Raw genomic sequence first — 23792 nt, 5'->3', positions numbered from 1 at the left:
TTCCCAATGTATCCACCCCCTCTTTTTCCCAGAGAACAGTCCCTTGTAACAAAAGAAGGGGAAAAATAGTTGAGAACCACTGCAGCAGAGAAATCTGGTGTTAATAGGTAGTGTCCGATACCAAGTCTTCTACCTCTGAAAAGAAGCAGGAGGTGGTATTTTCTCATGTCTCTTTTTTGGGGTCAAGTTATCTGATAATTATGCAGCATTCAGTTTTGAATGTTTTTTTTGTATTTTCATTCTTGTCATTTTGTATGTTGTTTTCCTGGTTGTGTTTATTTCACTTTTCATCAGTTCCCTTCCTATGCTTCTCAGTAGTCATCATATTTTTCTCATGACCCAGAAATATTTTATGACATATATAGATTGTTCAGCAGTTTGCCGGTTTGATAGACACCTACTTTGTTTCCAGCTGTTTGCTATCATTAAAAGTGCTGCTATTAATATTTAGCTGTATTTGGGGCCTTTCTTTTTGTCAGTAACCTTCTTGGGGTATATGCCCAGCAAGTGGAACCTCTGGATCAGAGTATTAAATTGAATTTGTAATTGGATGCTTTATGGTTTTAAACCCCAAATGTTTTAGGACATAGAACTTTGGAGCAGCTCATTTTAAAATTTGATGAGATAGATAAAAAGAAATCTACAAGTAAATTAAATTTTTTTCTTTTTGGAGGGGCAATTGGGCTTAAGTGACTTGCCCAAGGTCACATGGCTGGTAAATGTTGTATCTGAGGCCATATTTGAACTCAGGTCCTCCTGAGTCCAGGGCCAGTACTCCATTCACCGCACCACCTAGCTGCCCCACAGTAAATTATTTTTAAAGAATAAAATAGGGACAGCTAGGTGGCACAGTGAATAGAGCACCAGCCCCAGAATCATGAAGGACCCAAGTTCAAATGCGACCTCAGACATTTGACACACTTACTAGTCGTGTGACCTTCGGCAAGTCACTTAACCCCCATTGCCTTGCCTTTCCCCCTCCAAAAAAAAAATAAATAAAACTAAATGTCATTTTAGAAAGAGATTAGATTTATTATGCTTGGCCCCAAAAGGCAGAACAACTAAAAAGCAATGGGGAGAAGTTGTAGGGAAGCAGATTTCAGCTTGATATAAGAGAATATGACTTAACACCCCCACTGGAGATGTTATAGCTAATGCTGAACTTGTTAGTCATGGAACAGAGGATGTTTTGGCTTTGGACTAGGCTAAGAGTTCTCTGAGGCCTTTTTTAGCTCTAAGATTCTTTGGTTATAGAATTAAAATCTAGTAAGATAGATGGAACGTGCACAATTGACAACACAAGTTAGTTATAATTCACATTTATCTAGCACATTCAGGTTTACAAAGTGCTTTCCTCAGGACAGCCCTGTGAGGTAAACAGGAATATATGTCAAGTATTCTCTCCATTCTACAGATGAAGAAGCTGAAACTGAAAAATTCAAATAACTTCTCTAAGATCACACTGCTAGTTGATCTCTAAGTCAGAACTTGAATCTAGGTCTTCTGGCTCCAAGTTCAGTACCCTTGCCCCTCTACCATATTGCCTTTCTCAACTGAGAATATGGTAAGTATAGAAAAGAACTACAAATGTGCTTCTGTCAGTTCATTGGAAGACAAGTCAGTTATAGAGTAGAAGGAGCACCAGATGTGGAGTCAGAACCTGGGGTCCAGTAAGTCACCTAACTTCTCTATGGCCTCACTTTCTTCATCCTCTTTTGGGGTGGAGTCCAACAAGACGGTTGGGTAAGATGAGCTCAGGGTCCCTTCCAAATGTAAGTAGGTGATCCTATGAAAAACCCATAGGTGGAGTGTTAGAGCTTGCATGGGGAAGGATCCCAGGCTGTCCTCTAAGGGCCCTTCCAGCTCACAGAATTTTTTTTTTTTTTGGTACCAGCTCATAGAATATTGCCTGCAAACCTATGCATATCCTTTTGCATATGAGTGGTAGCAAATCTTTCTCCTTTATATTTTTATTCATTTAGTATTTTATTTTTCCCCAGTTACATGTTAAAAACAATTTAACATTTGTTTTTAAAACTTTGGGTTCCAAATTCTCTCCCTTCCCACCCCCAATCATTAAGAAGGCAAGCAATTCTCTACACTTATTCATGTATAGTCATGCAGAACATATCCATAATAGTCATTGTGAAAGGAAACAGACAAAAAAAAACCTCAAGAAAAATAAAGTTAAAAAAGATATGCTTCAGTCTGTATTCAGACAACCATCAGGTTTTTCTCTGGGGATAGATAGTTTTTCATCATAAGTCCTTCAGAGTTGTCATGTATCGTTGTATTGCTGAGAAGAGCTAAATCTTTCTCCTTTAAAGGTGGATTTTGGGGAAGGGACCATAGACATGGCTTTCCCACTAGTTAACTGTGCAACCTCAAGCAATTTCCTTGACCTTTGGGCTCAGTTCCTTCAAGAACAAAATGAAGTGTTTGGACTATGTGATCTCAAACTTCCCTTCCTTCTTTCTGCATTGGTGATTTTATTTTTGCAAAGATATTAGCAGCGAAGTGTGATGCATAAAGTGAGTGATCAAGTTCTGTGTAGTTCTGAGGTTTTGTTTTGTTTTGTTTTTGTTAAATGTGACTCTAAATGAAACTGATGCTTTAGTAGTAAGGATTTACTGCATATTTAATAAATTGTTGAAATAATATTTTCTGAAAAATATATTGATGCCCATAAATAATCCTCATGTTTCTGAGACCTCCCTTTATTACTGTCTGACTTACTTACTTTGTACATTCAATTTTGATTGAATTTCACCCTTCCAGTTCTAGTGCCCTTTTAGGCAAACACTTTATTTTCACCAGGACATTGTCTTATTCATAAGATTCTGTCTGACTAAAACAAAGATTTCCTAAAACCCCATTAGTTTACTATCTTCCAAAGTGAACATTTCAGTAACAGACTAGGAAGTTTAAAACATATACATGGTGGAACTTAAAAAATTTTTTTTAAATTTTTATGTTTTTGCTTTTTGCAGTGGGGAAGGCAGGGCTGTTTTGTCCAAAGTCACACGGCTAGTAAGTGTCAAGTGTCTGAGGTCAGATTTGAACTCGGGTCCTCCTGACCCGAGGGTCAGTGCTCTGTTCACTGCACCACCTAGCCACGTGGCTTTTTCGTAATAAATTCATCCAATTATTTATTTACTACAAGTAAGATATTGTTAAATACCTCTGCACACTGGATTTTTTTTTTTTGCCGAGACTGATTTTATTGGTATGGAGAACTTCAGATGTGTAAACTCCCTCTACCAACACAGATCAGCAGAACTGTTGTGCATCTTGAAGTCCCTAGAGAGTTAGCAGAGGCAGGGAGAAATTTAATGACTTGCCTAGAGTCACACCTGTTATATGTCAGAGGCAAGACAGAAAGTCTGGTCTTTTTAGGGGGAGTTGCTTTGTTTGTTTAAGGTGTGTAAAGAGTGTTTGGACATGTTTGTAGGCAGCAGGGAAGGGGTTTGTGGATAAAGAGACATTAAAGGGTTGTGTGTATGTGAGTGAGGCAGAGAGAAAATATGACAGAAGGGCCAAATTCCTTGAAGATATGGAAGGAGAAGGGATTAAAGATACAAGTAAAGGGATTTGGTACTGATGAAGAGAAGGGTCATTTTTTCTTCTTAGACTGGAACTGGGAGAAGAGAGAGAGAAGATTTTGAGGAGATTTCAGGTGAAAATAGAGTTTTCTCTAAAAGAGTAACTTGAGAGAAGAGGAATATAGATGCTGTGGGAATCAGGGAAGATTACCAGGATTGCTTTGGAGTAAATGAAGTGAATTGAGATTAGATAACAAATTTATAGTGGCTTCCTTCCACTCTTGTTTGTATGACTTCCTCCTATAGCTGTCAAGGGGATAAGACAAAATAAGAGCAGGTAAGACAAGGTGCTGGGAGTAATCCAGAGCTAGAGTTGGGGGGGATAGAGGGAGGGGGCTGGACAGTGTAAAGTGGAATGGATTCACTGTAACATGAGTATTGAAAAAGGAGGAAAGTGAGGCTAGAGCAGGGTAATGCACCGGTTGGGCAGGGAACATTAGATAGGCTAGAAGTTTCAATAGAGGGACTAGACCAAAGGTTCTTAGCTTGAGGTCCATGAATTTTTAACGTTTTGATAAATGTATTTCAGTATAATTTCATTATTCACTCAGTTGTGTCTTAGTTGTGTCTGACTCTTCATAAGGAGTTTTCTTGGCAAAGACACTGGAATGGTTTGCCATTTCCTTCTCTAGCTCATTTTACAAATGAGGAAACTGAGGCAAACAGGGTGAAGTAGCTTGCCCAATGTCACCCAGCTAGCAGGTATCCGACTCTAGGCCCCACGTTCTATCCCCTGTACCATCTAGCTGCCAGTCTATAATTGATTTTCTTTGTAATCCTATGTATTTTTAAAATGTGCTTCTGAGAAGAGGGTAGAGGCTTCACCAGACTGTCAGGAAGTGTCCCTTCCACAAAAAAGGTTAAGAACCCCTGGACCAGAAGTTACAGTGAGATCAGAGAAGAGGTTTGCAGGGAGAAGGGGAGGGAATAAGTTTCTATTAAGTGCCTACTATGTGCCAGGCACTGTGCTAAAAGCTTAGCAGATATTATGCCCTGATCCTCAAAAGAACCCTGGGAGGTAGGTGCTATTATGATGTATATTTTACAGTTGAAGAAACTGAGGCAGGCAAAAATTACCTGCCTTGCTGTGAATCACAAGGTAAGTGAGGGGTGAAGCATAGGTGGAGATGGAGGGATAAGAAGTCATGTTCAGATGGAGGAATTTCAGAGTTGTCAGTTGTAGGGTTGGAACACTTAGAGTTGATGATGAGATTAAGGGTATTATCATCTCTTCTTTATTACTGAGGCCGACTGAAGGTATATCATGGCAGCTGAGCTTCCTTTGAGCCCCCCTGCCTCTAGAATAAAAAATAAACTTCTGTGTTGGATATTTAAAACCCTTCGTGGTCAGGCTCCAGCTTGTCCTTTTAGGAGGATTACTCCCCTTGGGGGATGGGCCCACCTGCCACCTGCTGTTCCTCGTCTGTGACATCCCATCCTCTATCTCCCCACCTTTGTACAGACTTCAGGGGTGGGGAACCTGCGGCCTTGAGGTCACATATGGCCGTCTAGGTCCTTGGGTGTGGCCTTTTGATTGAGTCCAAGTTTTCCAGAACAAATCCTTTTATTAAAGGGATTTGTTCAGTGACGTTTGGATTAAGTCAGAGGGCCCCACTTGAGGATCTAGTGTGATCTCGAGGCAGCAGGTTACCCACCCCTGTTACAGATTGTCTCCTGAACCCCAAATCCCCTCCCTGCTCACCTCTGTGCTTGGAACTCCTGACTGTTTTCATGGCTGAGCTCCGGCTCCACCTCCTACAGGAGACCTTCCTTGCTTTCTCAAGTTGGTAAGGTAGAGCTTCTATATTTACTCACCTGTGAACATTTTGTATCTCCCAGGAAAAATTTAAGCTCCTTTAGGATAAGAATTAATTCCCTTTTTTGTATTTCTATTCCTGGTACTTTGCACAATCCCTGGGAAATGGTAGGTGCTTACTGCTTATTGATTAAGGAAGGGGATCAGCTGACTAGTCTGGATATTTGTAGGAGCAGGAGCATGAATACTGAAGTTTCCAGATATAAGAGTAGGAGCATGCTTTCCCAAAGAAGACTGTGAACCAGGTACTAAACTCCTGGAGAAAGGGAGAAGAGTGTTTTGGCCCCTGGTAGATAGTTGCCACCAGGGCCTGATTAGGATGATCATTCCAGATAGGTGGTATTACTCAAAAAGGAGGAGAGATAAGTGAGTGTTTTGGAGAGGGGGAAAGAATGGGTGGGTGTTTTAGATCAAAGTGAGAAGCAATGAGTGTACTTACTCTTTCTCTTAGCCCATTGTATTTGTAGAATTGTATAATCATGGTTTTAGAGCTGAAAGCAACCTCAGGAGGCCATTGAGTCTTACCCTGTCATTTTACAGATGAGGAAATTGATGCCCAGGGAGGTTGTAATTTGTACAAAATTACATAGGTAGTAAGCATAAGAGAAAGCACTTTGACGCTTACAGGGACTAGTCAGAGATATCATGATTTGTTGTATTTTTTTTTTCTTTTTGAGGACACCCAGGTTTTCATGATGTCGGGGAGATGGAACGAGTGTGGGAGGGGGAGGTATGATTTGAAGGTCACTGTTAATGGTAGAACAGAAATTCTAAAAGGCAGACTAGGAAGTATGGGCAAGGCTGTTTAGGGATTTAGGGATTTGGGGAGGAGAAAGTAGTAGTGGGGAAAGGAGGTTTTCTTCCAGGTAGCTTTCAGTTCTAAATTACAGAATTCAGATCAAGGTAGGATAGTCAACTACCCCACCCTACCAAGTAGAAAGGGTAATTGTCTCCCAGGTCCAGCGAAGATGTTGATTTGATTATCATCCCCTGGGCACAGGACGGGAGAGGACAAGGCTGAGCCTTTGAGTCTTTGATTCACGGTTGGTCGGAAGGCCAAGGCATGTCTAGAAGGCCTGGTGGCTCAAGACCTGTTGCCTGGTCTCTGCTGCTAATGTTCACTTTTGGGAAATGGATTACCTCTGTCACCAAGTCTGTATATGGCTTGTGGAGAATTTTGTGAACTGGTAAAAGTGTGATAAACTGATGGATTTAAAAAAATATATTCTTATAAGGTTGCATTTAAAAACATGCTGAGAATATAATATGCTTACTGACACAGGGCATGGTAAAACCTGAAATGTCATGGTCCCTTGAAACCAAAAAACAGTTTCGATCATGATCATAAGGTATCTGTCTCACAAGTGAAATTGAGCAAAGGTAGACCGAAGCATGTTTTCTCTGAGCATGTGTATCAGCAATGCCATATTCACAATGCCTATGGAAATTACAGATATGCTGATATAATTATCCATCACAAAATACATCATGCTTGCCATGTGGGGGAATAAGCTAGAAAATTTATTAAGATACCAAAAGACTGAGTCCCAAAACCAGAAGATGAAAGCCATCAGAGTAGTTATGAAATTGGCACAGGTAGATAAAGTAGAAAGCACCCACATTCTCAAGCCTTTAAAACAGAACAGGCTACCTCAGGCAAAGGTCCTCCTCTCCCCACTCACAGCAACCACCCAGCGTCCAGGAAGCTCACTCCCAGCAGCTCCGGCCCCTGGCAGTCCTCAGCAGGAGTCCTTAGCAGAAATTCTGGCTGACTCAAAAAGGGCTTTGCGCTGCCGCCGCTGCCTCTGCTGCCGCCACCGCTGGAACTGTAGTTTGGCTTCCGCTTCCTCTTGCTCCGCCCCTTCCTGCTACGTCAGCAAGTCCAGTGGGGCATGGAAGATCTTTAAATCCCATAACCCTTACAGCATGATAACATTAACAGGAGTGGGTAGGTGACACAGTATATAAAGTGTTAGACTTGGAGTCAGGAAGACTTGAGTGCAAGTCTGGCGTCAGACATTTATTACCTGTGTGACCCTGGCTGAGTCACCAAATCCTGTTTGCCTCAGTTTCGTCACCTGTAAAATGAGCTAGAGAAGGAAATGAAAACCATTCCAGTAACTCTGCCAAGAAAACCCCAAATAGGGTCCCAAAAAGTCAAATAAAACTGAAAAACAACTGAACAACATCTGCCAGTAGAATTGGTCAGTGGCTGTCATAATTTAGCCAAAGAATCTGCAATGGAGACTTAGCTTCTTTTTATGAGATTAGAACAAAGAATAGAATAGGGTAAATGAGAAAAAAATATAATTTGTTATAGGGTTGGTGACATGGGGTCAAGGACAGCATGGTTGGTTACACACTGAGGCATGGGGAATAATGTGATTGATAGGAAATTAGGAATGAGGGGCTAGCAACAACCCTCTCCTTCCTTCCCGTGACCAAGAAATGTTAGTTCTTTTAGTCTGCCTGCAAGGTTAAAGATAATGGACCAGACTTCTTTGGATAATAAAAACATCCTTGAAGGATAACTTGGTTGTATAAAAAAATACTTGATCAGACCCTCTGGTCAATCAGAATTGTGAGTTAACGCACAACCCTCAAAGACAGCAGAATTCTTTGAGGCAAAAATAGAGAAGTGATTAAGAAGTCAACTGAATTTTCAGACTTAACTCTTTACAGGTTAGCTGAATTTCTAAACTAAGGTCAGAGACTAAGAACTATAATTTAGGCACTTACAAATCAGATAGGCAAGTTTCTTCTGTTCTTATTTTTTCAGCATGAAATAGCTTCAGTCCAGATGTTTGACCATCTGATTAATGCCAATGGAATTGAAAGTATAATGAAGAAGTATGGACTTATCCCAGAAGAAGATATATGTTTTATCAAAGAACAAATCGCAGGACCTCTTGATTCAACAGTAGAGAATTCTTCGGTGAGTTAATTGCTTAGTTTGAATTACCTTATGCTTTTCAAATGAGTGACTGTTTTCTGTTACTCTTACCAGTTTTTAAGTACTTAGTTTTTAGTTTAGAAGCACTCCACAATGTAATTGGATCTCAAGTTGATTACTCAAGGACAGCTATATAGTTCATTTGAAAACTCTACCTGTTAATTATCTTCTTTCTTTAAAGTAAAAATTTTACATTGGACTGTTTTGAAGGAACACTTAATTACATAATAGATTAGACTCATGAGTCATAAACATAAAAAAAAAGTGTTTATGTTTCAGAGCCCCAGTTCAGTTCTACACAGGGTTCTTTCTAGCTCTGGATCTTTGATGCTGATGCCCATACAGAAAAAAGGTATGAAAGTTATATATTCATGGAAAACTGTAAGCAAGGTTGAAAGATAGAAACATTGAGAGATACTCCAGAGTTTTTGGAGATGAGTTTTTTTCTTGACATTTTCTTTCTAAATTCCTTTAGGAGTTAATGAGAGTGATTTTAAAATGTGTCCTAGAATTTTCTTTATCCAAATGAGAACTTACCCTTTCAAAGTGGCTTTGTTCCCCAGTCAGAATCCAGTGATATCGTTCTTGCTTGAGAGTCTGAGGAGTTTGAAGCTGCTTCTGAGGAGCGGTCTGTCTTCACAGATCATGTTCTTTTGTTTGTCTGCAGTTGGCAAATCTTAGAATTCTAGAATTGGGTGAACCTCTGAGATTTTTCTAGTCCAAGCCCAACCTAAAGCATTCATTCACTGTGTGATGTGTGACACCCACTATGTGCCCCCAAGTGTCATACAAACCATCCATTGAAGACTTAATAATGACTTTACCTCAAAAAGCAATGCATTTTGGGGCAGCTAGGTGGTGCAGTGAATAGAGCACCAGCCCTGGAGTCAGAAGGACCTGAGTTCAAATGAGACCTCAGACACTTAACATTTACTAGCCATGTGACCTTGGGCAAGTCACTTAACCCCGATTGCCCTGCCCTCCCCCCCTTTGAAAAAAAGCAGTACATTCTACTTGTGCAGATCCTTTAATTACTCAGAAGCTTTTTTTTTTCCTATGGAACTGAAATTCTGCCCTTAAATTTCGTTCTGCCCATTGTGTCAAGCAGAATGATTCTAACCCTCTTCTACAACGTAATCCTTTAAATGTTTAAAGATGATCATCAAGCCTGTTTGTCCCCCCCCCCCCCCCCAAATACAACAGAATAAAGCAAAGAAACTTATCCAGATGAAACATTTCCTATCATTTCAACTGATTCTAATATAGCATGGTTTCAAGTTTGTTTATCATCTTGATGGTCACCTTTCTGGATGGGTTTTAGCTTACCAGTTTTTTTCCCTAAAATACAGTTCACAGAACCAAACACAATATTCCAGATGAGGTCTTACTAGGGTAGAACATAAAGGGAGCATCCACTCCCTTATCCTGGACACTTTTTCTGTTAATGCAGCCTGTTTATACCGTACCATTGACTCATATGCACTAAAATCTCCAGACTTTTTTTTCATGAATTGTTGCCTAGCTATACCTTCCTGGCCTCCCCTCCCCATACTTATACAGTGTAGGGCTTTGCACTTAGCCCTATTGGATTTCATTTTACTATATGGCCAACGGGTTGGGTGAGAGGCTTAAGAAAATGGGGAGGGGACTTTTTGTTGTAGGTCTTCCTTTTATCTTCAAGTCATTAGTGAAAAATATTGAGTAGAACACAGCCAAGGACAAGTCCTATGATATGCCCCTAGAAACATCCCTCCAGAAATGACATCTATCCATCATCTTGGGTCCAGTGGTGCCCATTGGACTGACCATTCTCATCCTATTGTTCTGTCATCTAGTTCACATCTGTCCACCTTGTCCACAAGGATATTGTGAGAGATTTTGTTAAATATTTTCCTAAAATCCATGTACTCTGTCTATAATAATTATCTTGACTGGCCTGTCTAGTAATCCCATGCAGAAAACAAAATGAAGTTGGTTTGGCTACTCAACACAGTTTTTTAACGACCTCCCTTTATAGTAAATGTTTCTCATCACTTCCCCTTAAAAGTTCTATTTCTAGAAATTAATGTCAGACTCACCAGATTAAAATGTGAAGAACCTGCTTTCCTCTTTTTCAAAATCTCATCATTTACCATCCACCAGTCCCAAAGCTCCTCCAGTTTCGACCGTTGTTTTTAAATGTCATTGGCAGGTTCAGTAGTCATATCCCAAAATTTTTATGTGACTGTTGTTGCAGTTCTTCTGGTCCAGGTGACTATATTAATTCAGTGAGGTGACATTTAATAGGAACAACTTGCATTTATGGAGAGCTTTAGGCTTAGTAGTAGAGCGTCTTACCCACATTATCTCACTTCATCTTTTGATTGAGGGCGCTCTCTTACTGGCTTGGTACTTCAGTTTCCTGTTAACCATTTTTGTTCTAGCCTTTGGGTTTAAAGATCATACTCTTTGTTGAGAAGCAAAAGCAAAGTCAAGTAGTTTTGCCTTTGTATTTTCAGTTGTCATTATTCCATTTCCCCTCAAGCATTGACTTCATCTTTTAGTGGTGTTGCTGGGTCAAAGAGAATGTACACTTTAAGTCAGTGGAGTGTGAGTCAAGATCTTCACTAGAGAAAATTAGAAGACAGGAAGGTATGGAAGGTTTGAGGAGAAAAGAGGTTTGGAATAACTTCTGGGGCAATGATATATAGAATCTGTGAGGGAAGAGGTGATGTTCTATAATATCAATTTTTAGTGGATCTAGCCACCTCATTGGCTTGACTCCATTTCAGCAACAGCATTTGGGTAGGAAAGGAGGTAGATAGGTAGATAGTGGGAGTGATCTAGGGTTGGGATCTGGCAATGCATGAGTAGCAGTAAGATGTGGTAGCAAAGAATTTGAGAATAGAGGACAGTGTGGAGTACAACCCATTGACCATAGGTTTGAGATTGGGAAGAAAAATTATGTCAGAGCCAGGATAATGACCTGAGAAAATAGTGAGGAATGAAAGGATTGGAGTTCACCATGACTAAAAGGAATGGTTTGGGGGGGGTTAAGGCATAGAACGATAGGAAATTACAAGCAGATAGAGAAACGTCAGTGCTTTTTTTTTTTTTTAACTTTTTGGAGGGGGGAGTGCAGGGCAATTGGGGTTAAGTGACTTGCCCACAGTCACATGGCTAGTGTCTGAGGCCGAATTTGAACTCAGGTTCTAACTCCAGGGCCAGCACTCTGTTCACTGTGCCACCTAGCTGCCCCCATATCAGTGCTTTTTTAATACAAGAAATAGAACACATGTGGGTAATGATGAGATGAAGGGTTTGATCATCCCTCTATGTGACTGGGCTGAATGGAAGAGTTGGTCATGGAATATGAGGAGGGTGAGAAAATGGGAGGTGGGTAGAGTGTCTGAGGGAGAATCATCATGGATGCTAAAGTCCCCTAAAATAAAGGCAGGAGCTGAGAAGGAGAAAAAAAACAGTGAACTGGGGACTTCATCTTGAGAAAGGAGGGTGAGTTAACTTGGTGTCACTACTTCCCTGATTCAAAGTGGGCTCATATTTTCTCTATTTAATGGTGTCTGGTTAGGGTTTATATTTGGATGGGCTCACTTCCTTACCCTCTCAGTTTAAAGTCACCTTGATCATATTAGTAAGTTTCTTTTTACTTTATTTTATTTTTTTTGTTTTTTGGAGGGGGGAAGTCAGGGCAGTTGGGGTTAAGGGCCTTGCCCAAGGTCACACAGCTAGTAAGTGTTAAGTGTCTAAGGCTGGATTTGAACTCAGGTCCTGCTGATTTCAGGGCCAGTGCTCTATTCACTGCGCCACCTAGCTGCTCCAAATTTCTTTACTAAATATATTCTTTCTAGTTCTTATTATTTACACTTCGTCTTAAGCTGTGAACAGGAAAGTCTCATTGAATAGTCTTAGTTGACTTCTCTCTTCTTGTGTCCTTCCTTTTCTTCTAAAGTCCCTACCTTTAATCAAAGATAGTATTAAAAATAACATCTGTGTTGTCTGTTCTCTCTTCCTCCACAATTCCCAAAGGGATCCATGAACTTTCTTTTATAGTATTTTGACAATTATATTTAAATAAAATTTGTTTCCTTTATTATCCTGTGTGTTTTGTTTTATACATTTTAAGCTGTTATTCTGAAAAGGATTCCGTAATTTCTCCAGACTTTCGAAGGGATCCATCACATCCAAAAAGTTAAGAATCATTTTTCTAATGCTACCTTATGACTCACTAGGAATAAATCTTTAGGTCAGACAGGCATTGAGATGTTCTGATATATTTCCTAGAAATATAGCATAGCTCTTGATTGGTCTTAGAAATTTGACATGGTTGTTTCCATAGTCTTCAGCACAGAGTACTGACCACTATGGTTTCTGTGGGTAATAATGGCAATCTTCACTTATAGTCATGCCTGTTATGCTCATTATTCACAGAATGACTAAGAGGTGATGTTGGGGAGTGAAGGAAGTTGTATGTAAAAGACCTTTCATGCATTTTAAAATTTGGCAACATAAACAGAAAAGGCTGTTGTGTAAATAATTGTCTCTTTTGTTAAGATTGCTTTGCTGCCATATCTGTGAGTATAACATAAATCCATCATTAAGACTAAATCTGCTCTTCCCTGGGTTTTCTTCCAGTGGCCGTATAAAGGGCGACCTGAAGAGAAAAACTTTCTTTATGAAATAGTGGCTAATAAACGCAATGGCATTGATGTGGATAAATGGGATTATTTTGCCAGGTATACATTGAACATTTCACAAGAGTTGTGATACTTTGACACATAACTTCATTTGTTATTGTTTAAGGTGCACATTTTCTACTGACCTTTTTCAGTAGACTTTTTTCTTTGGAATCTTTTTAGGGATTGCCACCATCTTGGAATTCAAAACAACTTTGACTATCAGCGCTTTATTAAGTTTGCCCGTGTGTGTGAAGTAGATGAAAAGAAACATATTTGCACCAGAGACAAGGTACGGTGTTTGAAAGAGAAGCAGTCAAGAAAGAAGGGAATTTGGTTGTTTCTATTTACAAATTGAAGGTTGGGGAGTAGCAGTTTTTATAAGCACTTTCAGTCATTTTCTCTTTTGTTTAGCACTGCTAAAGGCTCTTTTAAATATTAATAAAATATTGGAAAGTATTCCCAGCTTTTGCCAGTGAATGATTTTTCCCTACCCTGAATTTATTTGGCATGCTCTGAGAGGGGAAGTCAAATACATAACTGTTTAATTTGCATGTGTGTGGTGTGTGTATAGATATATTTCTATGTGTAGATATATGCATAAATGTGTTTATCTTGGGATTGTGCTATAATAAAACCTTGAAAAAAATTTAAATTTTATTTCATTAACAATATTTAGGCCAGCTTGGTGGATAAGTATTAAAAAGTTATGATCAAGCCAGTGCATATCCCAGATCTGCCATTCTTATATTAGGATTATATGGAACTTGGCTGGTGTGTGCTTCATTCATTGTGTAGTGGAAAGAGTCAAAAGATCCAGGTTCCAATTTAGTGTCAGCTACATACTACCTCGTCACTTTGGGTCAGTCATTATCTCTTAGAGCGTGTTTTTAAAATGAAGGTGCTGAATTAGATCACCTCTCAGGACCCTTCTTGCTCCAAATTCTATGATTCTGTGATATCCTTGTTAAATTTATACACATTATTTGTGCCTGTCTTTGTCCCTCTTCTGTTTCTCATATTTGTACACTGTATAAATTAGAATTTATTTCACAATTCTCTAGGAAGTTGGAAATCTGTATGACATGTTCCATACACGCAACTCTCTACACCGAAGAGCTTACCAGCACAAAGTTGGCAACATCATTGAAACAATGTAAGCAATTTGCTCACCACTTCCCTACATTTCCATTGTGTATTTATCAAAGTGAATTGAATGTTGCACATGTTCTGTTTGAGACCTATTTGAAATTCTGACATAATTCAGATGAAATGAAAAGCAAGCCATATTTAGAGCCAGTCCAACTAATGAGAAAATTACTTGGAAGAACCAAAGATATAGAATATCTAAAAGAGCAAAGGAAACATGGGGGGTGGGGAGCAGGAATCAAGGGTAAAAAGAAAATCCTTCCAAATCATATCACAAAGCATCAGTCATCAAAGCTAGTTAGTTCTGGGGTGGCCAGGTGGCTCAGTGAGTAGGAGCTCCGGCCCTGGTGTCGGGGGATGTCGGGAGACCCGGGAGGTTCCGGCCTTGGATACTTGGCTCCACACAAAAAATAACTGGCCATGTAAACTTGAGCAAGTTACTTAACCCCAATTGCTTAAAAAAAAAAAGCTAGTTAGTTATAGTTTTCAAAAAAATTAGAGGGGCGGCTAGGTGGCTCAGTGAATAGAGCATCGGCCCTGGAGTCAGGAGAACCTGAGTTCAAATTTGGCCTTAGACACCTAACACAAAACTAGCCATGCAACCTTGGGCAAATCACTTAACCCCAATTGCCCTCCAAAAAGCAAAAAAAAAAAAAATTAGAAATTAGATCACTGGAACAAACTACATAAAGAAGTTGTTAAGTTGTGTTCAACTCTTCATGAACTCATGGACTACACTGTCCATGGGGTTTTCTTGGCAAAGATACTGGAGTGGTTTGCCATTTCTTTCTCTAGTGGATTAAGGCAGATAGAGGTTAAGTGACTTGCCTAGGGTCACATAGCTAGTAAGTGTCTCAGGCCAGATTTGAACCCAGGTCTTCCTGATTCCAGGTCCAGAGCTCTATCTACTGTGCCACCTACGTGTCTTCTAAGATAAAGAAGACACAGAAACAATTTATTTAGTAGGTGGAAACTACTAGGAAGCTGTAGAACATCAATTACTTTGAGAAGAACTCCCTGTTGGATGAAAATTTCTGAGAAAACTGTAAAGCAGTACAACAGAAACTATGTTTTAGATCAGTGTCTTACAACATGGAGATGTGACCTGAATGATAAATGTCATTTCAGCTAAGTGGCATGGTGCCAGGTCAGGAGTCAGGAAGATCTGAATTCCTGTCCTGCCTCAGACACATACTAGCTGTGTGACCTTAAGCAAGTTGCTTAACTTCTTTTTGCCCCTATTTCCTCATCTGTAACATGGGAGTAATAATAGCAATTCCAGTGTTGTTGTAAGGATAAAATGACATCATAATTGTAAAGCTCTTAGTACAGTGCCTAGCACATAGTACGTGCTATATAAATGTTAGCTATTATTATTATTATTACACCATAAAGAAATTAGAATTAGATGTTACCTTTCACAGCTATGTTAAGCTAATGACATATGTCCTAAGCACACAAGGGGCAGAGGGAAATCACAAAATAAAAATTGTAAACTTGGGTTATTAGAATTGAAAAGTGATAGCATGAACAAAATTAAAGACACTAGAATAAGAGGGAAGTCAACTAGGGGAACAATCTTTGTTTGAAATATCTTTGATAAGAGTTTAATACCCAAGATATATAGGCAGCAAAAACCATTCCCCAATAGATAAGTGGTCATATAATGTAAATGTTTCTCAAAAGAGGAGTTATAGCTTATTAACAACAATATCTAACAGTGTTCTAATTCCCCAAACTAAGAGAAACAAAACAACTCTAGGGTTTCACCTCACATTTAGCAAATGAATGGAAAAAGATGGAAAAGGATGATGAGAATCAATGTTGGAGGGGTTGTGGAAAAACAGGCATATTCATGCATTGTTGCTACAGCTATGAATTGGTTTATCCATTCTGGAAAGTAATGTGGAATTATGTTAAGAAAGTAATTAGGGGTGGCTAGGTGGCACAGTGAGTAAAGCGCCAGCCCCAGAGTCAGGAGGACCTGAGTTTGGTTTCTGCTTCAGACACTTAACACCCACACCAAAAGAAAAAACTAGCTGTGTAACCTTGGGCAAGTTACTTAACCCCAATTGCCCTCCAAAAGGCAAAAAAAAAAAAAAAGAAAGTTATTAAAATGACCCCATAAGCCAGAGGTCTCATTGTTAGGCACATACTCCAAAGGGGATCACTGACAAAAAGCAAGCCCTTATATGCCCCCAAAATATTTATAAGTGGATGATCTTGTAGTTGTAAATAATAGAAAATAAAGATACCCATTGATTGGGTAATGCTAAACAGGTTGAGGTGTGTAGAAATACACACTGTTATTGTACTATAAAAAAATGAATGAGTATAGAGAAGTATGGAAGGAAGACAAACTGATGCAAAATGAAATAAATAGAATCAAGAAAACAATAAACACAATGACTGCAACAATGAAAATGGAGGGGTGGCTAGGTGGCGCAGCGAATAGAGCACCAGCCGTGGAGTCAGAAGGACCTGAGTTCAAATCTGGCCTCAGACACTGAACACAAAAACCAGCTGTGTGACCTTGGGCAAGTTGCTTAACCCCACTTGCCCTCCAAAAAGCAAAAAAAACCCAACAAAACAATGAAAATGGAAACAACAAAGAAGAAAAATTGCAGTTGAGTACTATGAAATTCTAATGGTCAAGCATGGCCCCAGAGGGAAAGCTATAGGAAGGTATCTCCATCCCATCTTTGCAAAGGTAGGAGACTGTGGTGTATTGAACATTGCCCATCATATTAGACTTTTTTGATGTGTTTGGAAGGTTGATGGGTTTGGAAGGTTGGCAAGATAATTGCTTACTTAATGTGACGGAGACACATTTTTCCTTGGAACTTTCTTAAGAAAAAGCAATCTTCATGCACAAAGGCTGCTAGAAGTAGGAATAAGTTACTTAAGAACTGAAGCAAGTTCTTTTTTTTTTTTTAATTTTTTCCCCCAATTACACGTAAAAACAATTTTTAACATTTGGGGTTTTTTTTATATTTTGAGTTCCAAATTCTCTCCCTCCTGTTCTCTATTCTCCCTTCATTAAGAAGGCAAGCAATTTGATATAGTTTATACACATGCATTCATGCAAAATATTTCCATATTAATCATGTTGTGAAAGAAAGCAGAAAAAAACAAAACAAGAAAAATAAATTTAAAAACTGTATGCTTTAATCTGCATTCAGGTGAAATGAGTTCTTTTTTATTGATACTTTTTGTTTTCATGTCACATTCATTTTCAGCTTTATCTCCCCCGCCCCAACCTGGTGAGCCTTCCCTTGGGACAGAGATTTAAAAGAGAGTTCTGTAAAACCAGCTTACAAATTAGCTGTATGGGATAATATGACAAGCATCTGTATAAGTAACCTTCCACACTCATAGTCCCCCACCCAGAAGTGAAAGGAGGGGAGGCACTTTCATACATTGTGTAAATTAATTCTCAACAGGATTACAGATGCCTTCCTTAAAGCAGATCCCTACATACAAATAGAAGGTGCTGAAGGGAAAAAGTACAAGCTTTCTACAGCAATTGATGATATGGAAGCCTACACTAAACTTACAGGTAATATCTAGAATGTATTTAGTTCAACCCAGATCCAATGTAGTAATCAGTCCCCAACTTAGAAATCAGTTATACTTCTAAAGATTAAGTTGATTTTTTTTTAGATTCAAAAAGTGATTTGCTATAGAAACAATATTATAAGTGGTAATTAGATTCCCAGGCCAATAATAAAAGCTCATCAAATCCATAATGTATTTGGTCAAAAATGATAAGTCCTATGGACCTTATTTTAATGCTTTAGAAGATGTGTAATTTAATCTTTGTGGCAGCTAGGTGTCACAGTGGATAGAGAGCTGGACTTTGAGTCAGAAAGTACTGAGTTCAAACCCTGTCCCAGACACTTAGCAGCTGTGTGACCCTGGGCAAGTCACTTAAGTCTGCCTCAGTTTCCTCATCTGTAAAATGGGGATAATAACAGTATCGACCTCCCAGAGTTGTTATAAAGGTCAAGTGAGATAAAATGTAAAGTACTTTGTAAAGCTTGAAGTGCTGTGTCCTCCTGTGCTTTCAGTAGACTGGTTTTTTTTGGGGGGGGGGTTGGAGGGCAATTGGGGTTAAGTGACTTGCCCAAGGTCAAACGGCTAGTATCAGACTGTTTTTTAAAAGTTATTTTGTCTGCCAAAAAAATTTATCCCTTGGTAGCCAAGCTTCCCTTGATGCCTATATCTGAGCTTAGCTCAGCTGGTTTATACAACAGACACAGAGTCCATCACTGGGTCCATATCTGAAGCCTTTGTATCTTAGACCTTTGTAACATCTCAAGTTTAGACCCACTTCTCTCTTCTGACACTGCCACCACTCTGGTGCAGGCTTTCATTGCCTCACACATAAATTTTCTTTTTTCTTTTTCTTTTTGGAGGGCAAGTAGGGTTAAGTGACTTGCCCAAGGTCACATGGCTAGTTTTTGTGTTAAGTGTCTGAGGCTGGATTTGAACTCAGGTCCTCCTGCCTCCAAGGCCAGTGCTCTATTCACCATACCACCTACCCGCCCCCACACATATATTTTCACATGCTTCAAGTCTTTCCCTACGCCAGTCCATCCTCTGTTGAACCACTAAAATGATTTTCCTAAAGTGGAAATCTGAACATGTCATTCTCTCCCCTGTCCCCCGCCCCAACTCAATAAATATTAGTGGCTCCCTGTAGCCTCCAGAAGCAAATGCAAAATGCTCTGTTTGGCATTCAAAGCCCTTCATGACCTTTCCACCTCCTGCCTTTCCAGTCTTACATCTTACTCCCTAACATGTACTCTTCAATTCAATGACACTGGCTTTCTGTTCCATTAACAGGGCGCTCCATCTCTCGACTCTGGGCAGTCTCTTTGTCCTCCGTGCCCGGAATACTTCCTTCCCACTAGTGACCTCCCTGACTTCCTTTAAGTCTCAACTGAAATCCCACCTTCTACAGGAAGCCTTCCCCAACCCCTCTTAATTATTTCCTGATTTTTCTGGGTATAGCTTGCTTTGGATATATTTGTTTGCTTGTCTTCTCCATTACCTTGTAAACTCTTTAAACACTGGGACTATTTTTTGCCTCTATGTATTCCAGTGCCTGGCCATAGGTAGTGCTTAATAAATGTTTATTAAATTGAATAATATACAACCTGCCAGAGATTGTGCTCACAGCAAAAGGTTCCCAAAACATAGGATCACTTCCATACAATTGGAAGACAACTTTAGTGGTGGTCTATCCACATACCCAACATTTATTACATTGTTTCTATAGGAAATGTGCTTCAAGATCCAATTATGGGGGCGGCTAGGTGGTGCAGTGAATAGAGTACTGGCCCTGGAGTCAGGAGGACCTGTGTTCAAATCTGGCCTGAGACACTTAACACAAAAACTAGCCATGTTACCTTGGGCAATTGCCCAACTTCCTCCCTCCAAAAAGCAAAAAAAGAGAAAGATCCAGTTGCAGGTACCAGGAACACACCATACATCAAAGCCATGGTGGTGACAGGGAAGAAATATTGAGGCCATGTTGACTTCAACTCCTCTCTGCTTCCACTATCTAAAAAAGACCCTTGCCACAATCGAAGCCATGGCAAAGGAGGTGAACTTCCCCAGTGTTCTGATGAGTCTCTCCTAAGGGTTCTGTTAATTAGAGGAAGTATGATCCTCAACTTGCATTCAATCAGTATTAGTTTGTTCTGACCAGAAGTGTAAAATGCTTCATTAGAAAGTTGAAGTGGGGCGGCTAGGTGGCGCAGTGAATAGAGCACCAGCCTTGGAGTCAGGAGGACCTGAGTTCAAATCTGGGCTCAGACACTTAACACAAAAACTAGTCGTGTGACCTTGGGCAAGTCACTTAACCTCAATTGCCCTCCAAAAACAAACAAAAAAAAGAAAGTTGAAGTTAGGAGTGGCTAGGTGGTGCAATGAATAGAGCACTGGCCCTGGAGTCAGAAGGACCTAAGTTCAAATCCGGCCTCAGACACTTAACATGTACTAGCCATGTCCTGCCCTCCCCTCCTCCAAAGAGCAAAAAAAAAAGAAGAAAGTTGAAGTTAACCATTGTTCTTTCTTTAAAAAAAATGTAGAAGAAAATATGAATCCTAGGGACCCGTAGAAACCCCCTAACACAAGATCATTATTATAACCTTGCTTTCTTCTCACCTTGTGATGAGTCATAAAGGAATACTAGAAAAATAAGTAACAGTGATATCTTCTCCCCAGCCTAAAAAACCTTGGTTTGGTAGGAGCTCTAAAAGATGAGAAATGTTATATCAGAGATAAGATAACAGGGGAGTAGAAAGAGTGATGGGCTTAGGTGACAGAACACCTAGAATTCAAGTCCGTGCCCTGACCTACATTTCAAGTCATTCAGGCTCTTTGAACCTGAGGTTCCTCACAGTAAAATGGGTATAATAATAATTTAGGCCTTAGGCTTTATGAGGAAAACCCTTTGTAAGATGAAAAGCACTATGTGAATAATAGGTGCTACCATCACCATATAAAACTGAGGAGAGATGTATTATCACTGTGGACTTTGGTGCCGATAGTAGAGCATAAATTAAGGAACTTGATTGGAGATCACTTGTTAAAAGCACAAGACTCCAGTTTTTAGGAATTCCTAGAAAATCCTTTTTAATACATCATTTCTACACATCTGGATGATTTATTGGGCTTTGGATAGTAGGATATGAATTGTTGTTTTGATTTTGGCAGATAATATTTTTCTGGAGATTTTGCACTCTAGTGATCCCAGATTGGCTGAGGCACGAGAGATTTTACACAAAGTTGAATGTCGTAAACTATACAAGTTTGTGGGCGAGACTCAGCCTACAGGGGGAGAGAAGATTAGAATGGTAAGTGGAGATAGTGATAACTCTCCCCATGAGTGGGATGCTTTCAAGTCCTTCAAATTACCCAAACAAACCTTAATTTTAAATTTGACAATGTGGGATTCTGATTTATAGATGACTTTTTTTTAAAGCAGTCGGGGTTAAGTAACTTGCTCAAGGTTACACGGCCAGTTATTATTTTTGTGTGGGCGCCGAGTATTGGAGGCCAGAACCAATCCCAGGTCTCCCGACACTGGGGCCAGCACTCTTACTCACTGCACCACTTGGCTGCCCCTGATTTATAGATGATTAATAGTAGTCCTCTTAATATAACTAATGTCATCCCTAGTCTCTGTATCAAATAATATGTGATCAAAGAAAATCTTAACCATATTAAATCAAATAGCCTTCTCAGTCTGCTTCTGTTCTCTTGAACTGTTTCTACATTTTCCAGTTTAGATGTCCACATCTCATTCTGCCAACTGATGATCTCAAAGAGTTCTCTTTTTTTTTAATTTATATATTTACTTTCAGTTTACAACATTCAGTTCCATAATCCCTTGAGTTCCAAATTTTCTCCGCCCTCTCCCCCCCACGGCAGCATGCAATCCAGTATAGGTTCTACAGATATCTTCACATTAAGCATTAGTCAAGTTGTAAAGAAGAATTATAAAACCAATGGAGTGAACAACAAGAAAGAAGAACAAAATGAAAAAGAGAGAGCAAGTAGTTTGCTTCAGTCTGCATTCAGACTCTGTAGTTCTTTTCTCTGGATGTGGATAACCTTTTCCATCATGAGTCTTTTGGAGTTGTCTTCTAACCTTGCATTGCTGAGAGGAGCCCAGTCTATCAAAGTCAGTTGTCATAGATATGATGTGTCTGTAATTGTGTACAAAGTTCTCCTGGTTCTGCTATCCTGAGTTCTCTTTCAATTAGGCAGAAGTGACTCCCTACTTACCTTAACAGTTGGAGACAAATTTTCCCAAAATTTGTTTTGCTATTAGGTTAATACCAACAAAGGTCAACCCAGTCCATGTGTAGGTGCCAGTGTCACAGAGTGCATTTTTCTCTAAAATTTTATAAAAATTGTTTCTTTGTTGGTTATTTTGCATGCCCTTCTGTGTCTATTATGTGGTGTTTTCAGACCTTCTAAGAATATATTGAAGAAGAATCTGAATTCATAATTCCATTTTCCCCTTTCTGAACTTTGCATCATGGACTAGGTCATGAAACACCAGTCTGAAAAATAGGCCCATATCTGTGTCACACCTGATTTATGCTGTTTTTCCTCTATTTTAAGCTCTTGGTGAGATCTTAGCCCAGCTCCCCTTAAGCTAGGTCTGAAGCTGAGCTCCTCAGACTTCACTGCCATCTTGATTTTTATTTGGCTATCCCAACCAACCATCTGATCACAGACCTTAAGTAGCATCTCTTCTCTGCATGGGAAGCAGCTGAGTAGGTCTGAGTTGAATTAAATGTTATGGCTAATGGAAGAATGAGGGACAAAGCTTTCAGAAGTTCCCAAGGGGTCCTGTATCACCAGTCAGTGGGTAAACCAAAATCCTAAACGTGGGGGCTGCGCTACCAGATGCCCATCCTCAAATCCCCACACTCAGTTCTAAAAGTTTTAAGAGACTTTAATCTATTGTTGTATTTTTCTTCTTGAAGTAACTACTACTTCACTGCATAGACACTGGGTCCACATTTTACCAGGTTTCTTTTATTCCTACATTTGATAGGAAACTTCTTTTCCTTGCCACATTTACCTATTATGTGACAGAAAACTAACAATAATTGAGGGAAAAATTCTGAGTTGTACATTTTACTAGAAAAACAGGCACAATAAATGGGTCAGTGGGCTGCCTGGTCAGTTCAAAGACCCTGAGTAATACATAGTGAGAGAGATTCTTATGTACTAAAAACAATTAAATAAGACTACTTAATGGAAAAAAAAAACAATTAGGTGATCTGATTAATAATTGAAGAAAAGTTTAGGGAGTTTCCAGGTTGGGAGAGAGAGAATGAACAGGTACAATTCCCTGAAATCAGAAAAAGGAGGTGTCTATGTACAGTCAGAAAAACATGGAAACAATAATTGGTTGACCAATAAAAGTCTAGTTTTCAGATAAAACCACAGGGTTTGCTTAAGATGTATAATTGTGAAAAAAAGAAAACTCCTTGTATTAGTCTTCAATTCTGATTGGATTTCTGGTCAAATTAACCTAGGTCCTTATTTAAGGATCTCTAAGCAACAGATAGAGGTGGTCTAGCTTGCCAGCCATGCAGGGCCAGGTTCAAACAATGCAATAAAGTTTTTTTCCCCACAATTCTCATAATCGAATACAGTTTTCTCCTAAGACAGAAATTGACTAGACCCATAATTGAATAGAAAAGGAACTGAACCAGATCCAGAATTGAGTTACAAGATGGAGTCATTGAAGTTCACTCAATTCCCACATTTCCTTCAATTATCTATTTTTTTAAATGTCTTGATGACTTTGCTTTTTACGTCAGTTCTTCCTGAATATGCCCCCCTCCTTTCCCAAGTTGAACCCTCTCGTAACAAGGAAAAACAACTGAAAGCAACTAGTATAGTGATTTTATCTAACTGTGTATGCAACAGTTGTGTACTCCTGCCTCCACCAAGAGAAAGAATTACCCCATTTATCTTATATGGTATCTTAGGACATCCTGAGATACTATGTCTAATTCATTTCCATAAACATTACATGCCTACTACATTTAAGGTGCTGTCAG

The 23792-nt window shown here is 39.4% G+C and overlaps 1 protein-coding gene across 3 annotated transcripts in view; it reads left to right on the top strand.

Annotated features, from left to right (window-relative positions):
- The window catches only part of SAMHD1 (SAM and HD domain containing deoxynucleoside triphosphate triphosphohydrolase 1), a 62313-nt gene that overhangs the window by 20693 nt on the left and 17828 nt on the right, over positions 1 to 23792 (top strand). For all 3 annotated transcript variants that reach the window (XM_069077628.1, XM_069077627.1, XM_069077629.1), the window contains 6 exons: positions 8198 to 8353; positions 13004 to 13104; positions 13228 to 13336; positions 14109 to 14200; positions 17637 to 17752; positions 20920 to 21059. In XM_069077628.1, the coding sequence (XP_068933729.1) occupies positions 8198 to 8353; positions 13004 to 13104; positions 13228 to 13336; positions 14109 to 14200; positions 17637 to 17752; positions 20920 to 21059 (714 nt within the window). The remainder of the gene's footprint in view (positions 1 to 8197; positions 8354 to 13003; positions 13105 to 13227; positions 13337 to 14108; positions 14201 to 17636; positions 17753 to 20919; positions 21060 to 23792) is intronic.

The sequence above is a fragment of the Petaurus breviceps genome, unplaced genomic scaffold (genome assembly GCF_028583685.1).
Source record: "Petaurus breviceps papuanus isolate PSGF00001 unplaced genomic scaffold, PetGlider_PUasm1.0 90994, whole genome shotgun sequence".
NCBI classification, from domain to species: Eukaryota; Metazoa; Chordata; class Mammalia; order Diprotodontia; family Petauridae; genus Petaurus; species Petaurus breviceps.
Note: the sequence above shows the minus strand (reverse complement) of the source record. Positions and strands in the feature narration are given on the sequence as shown.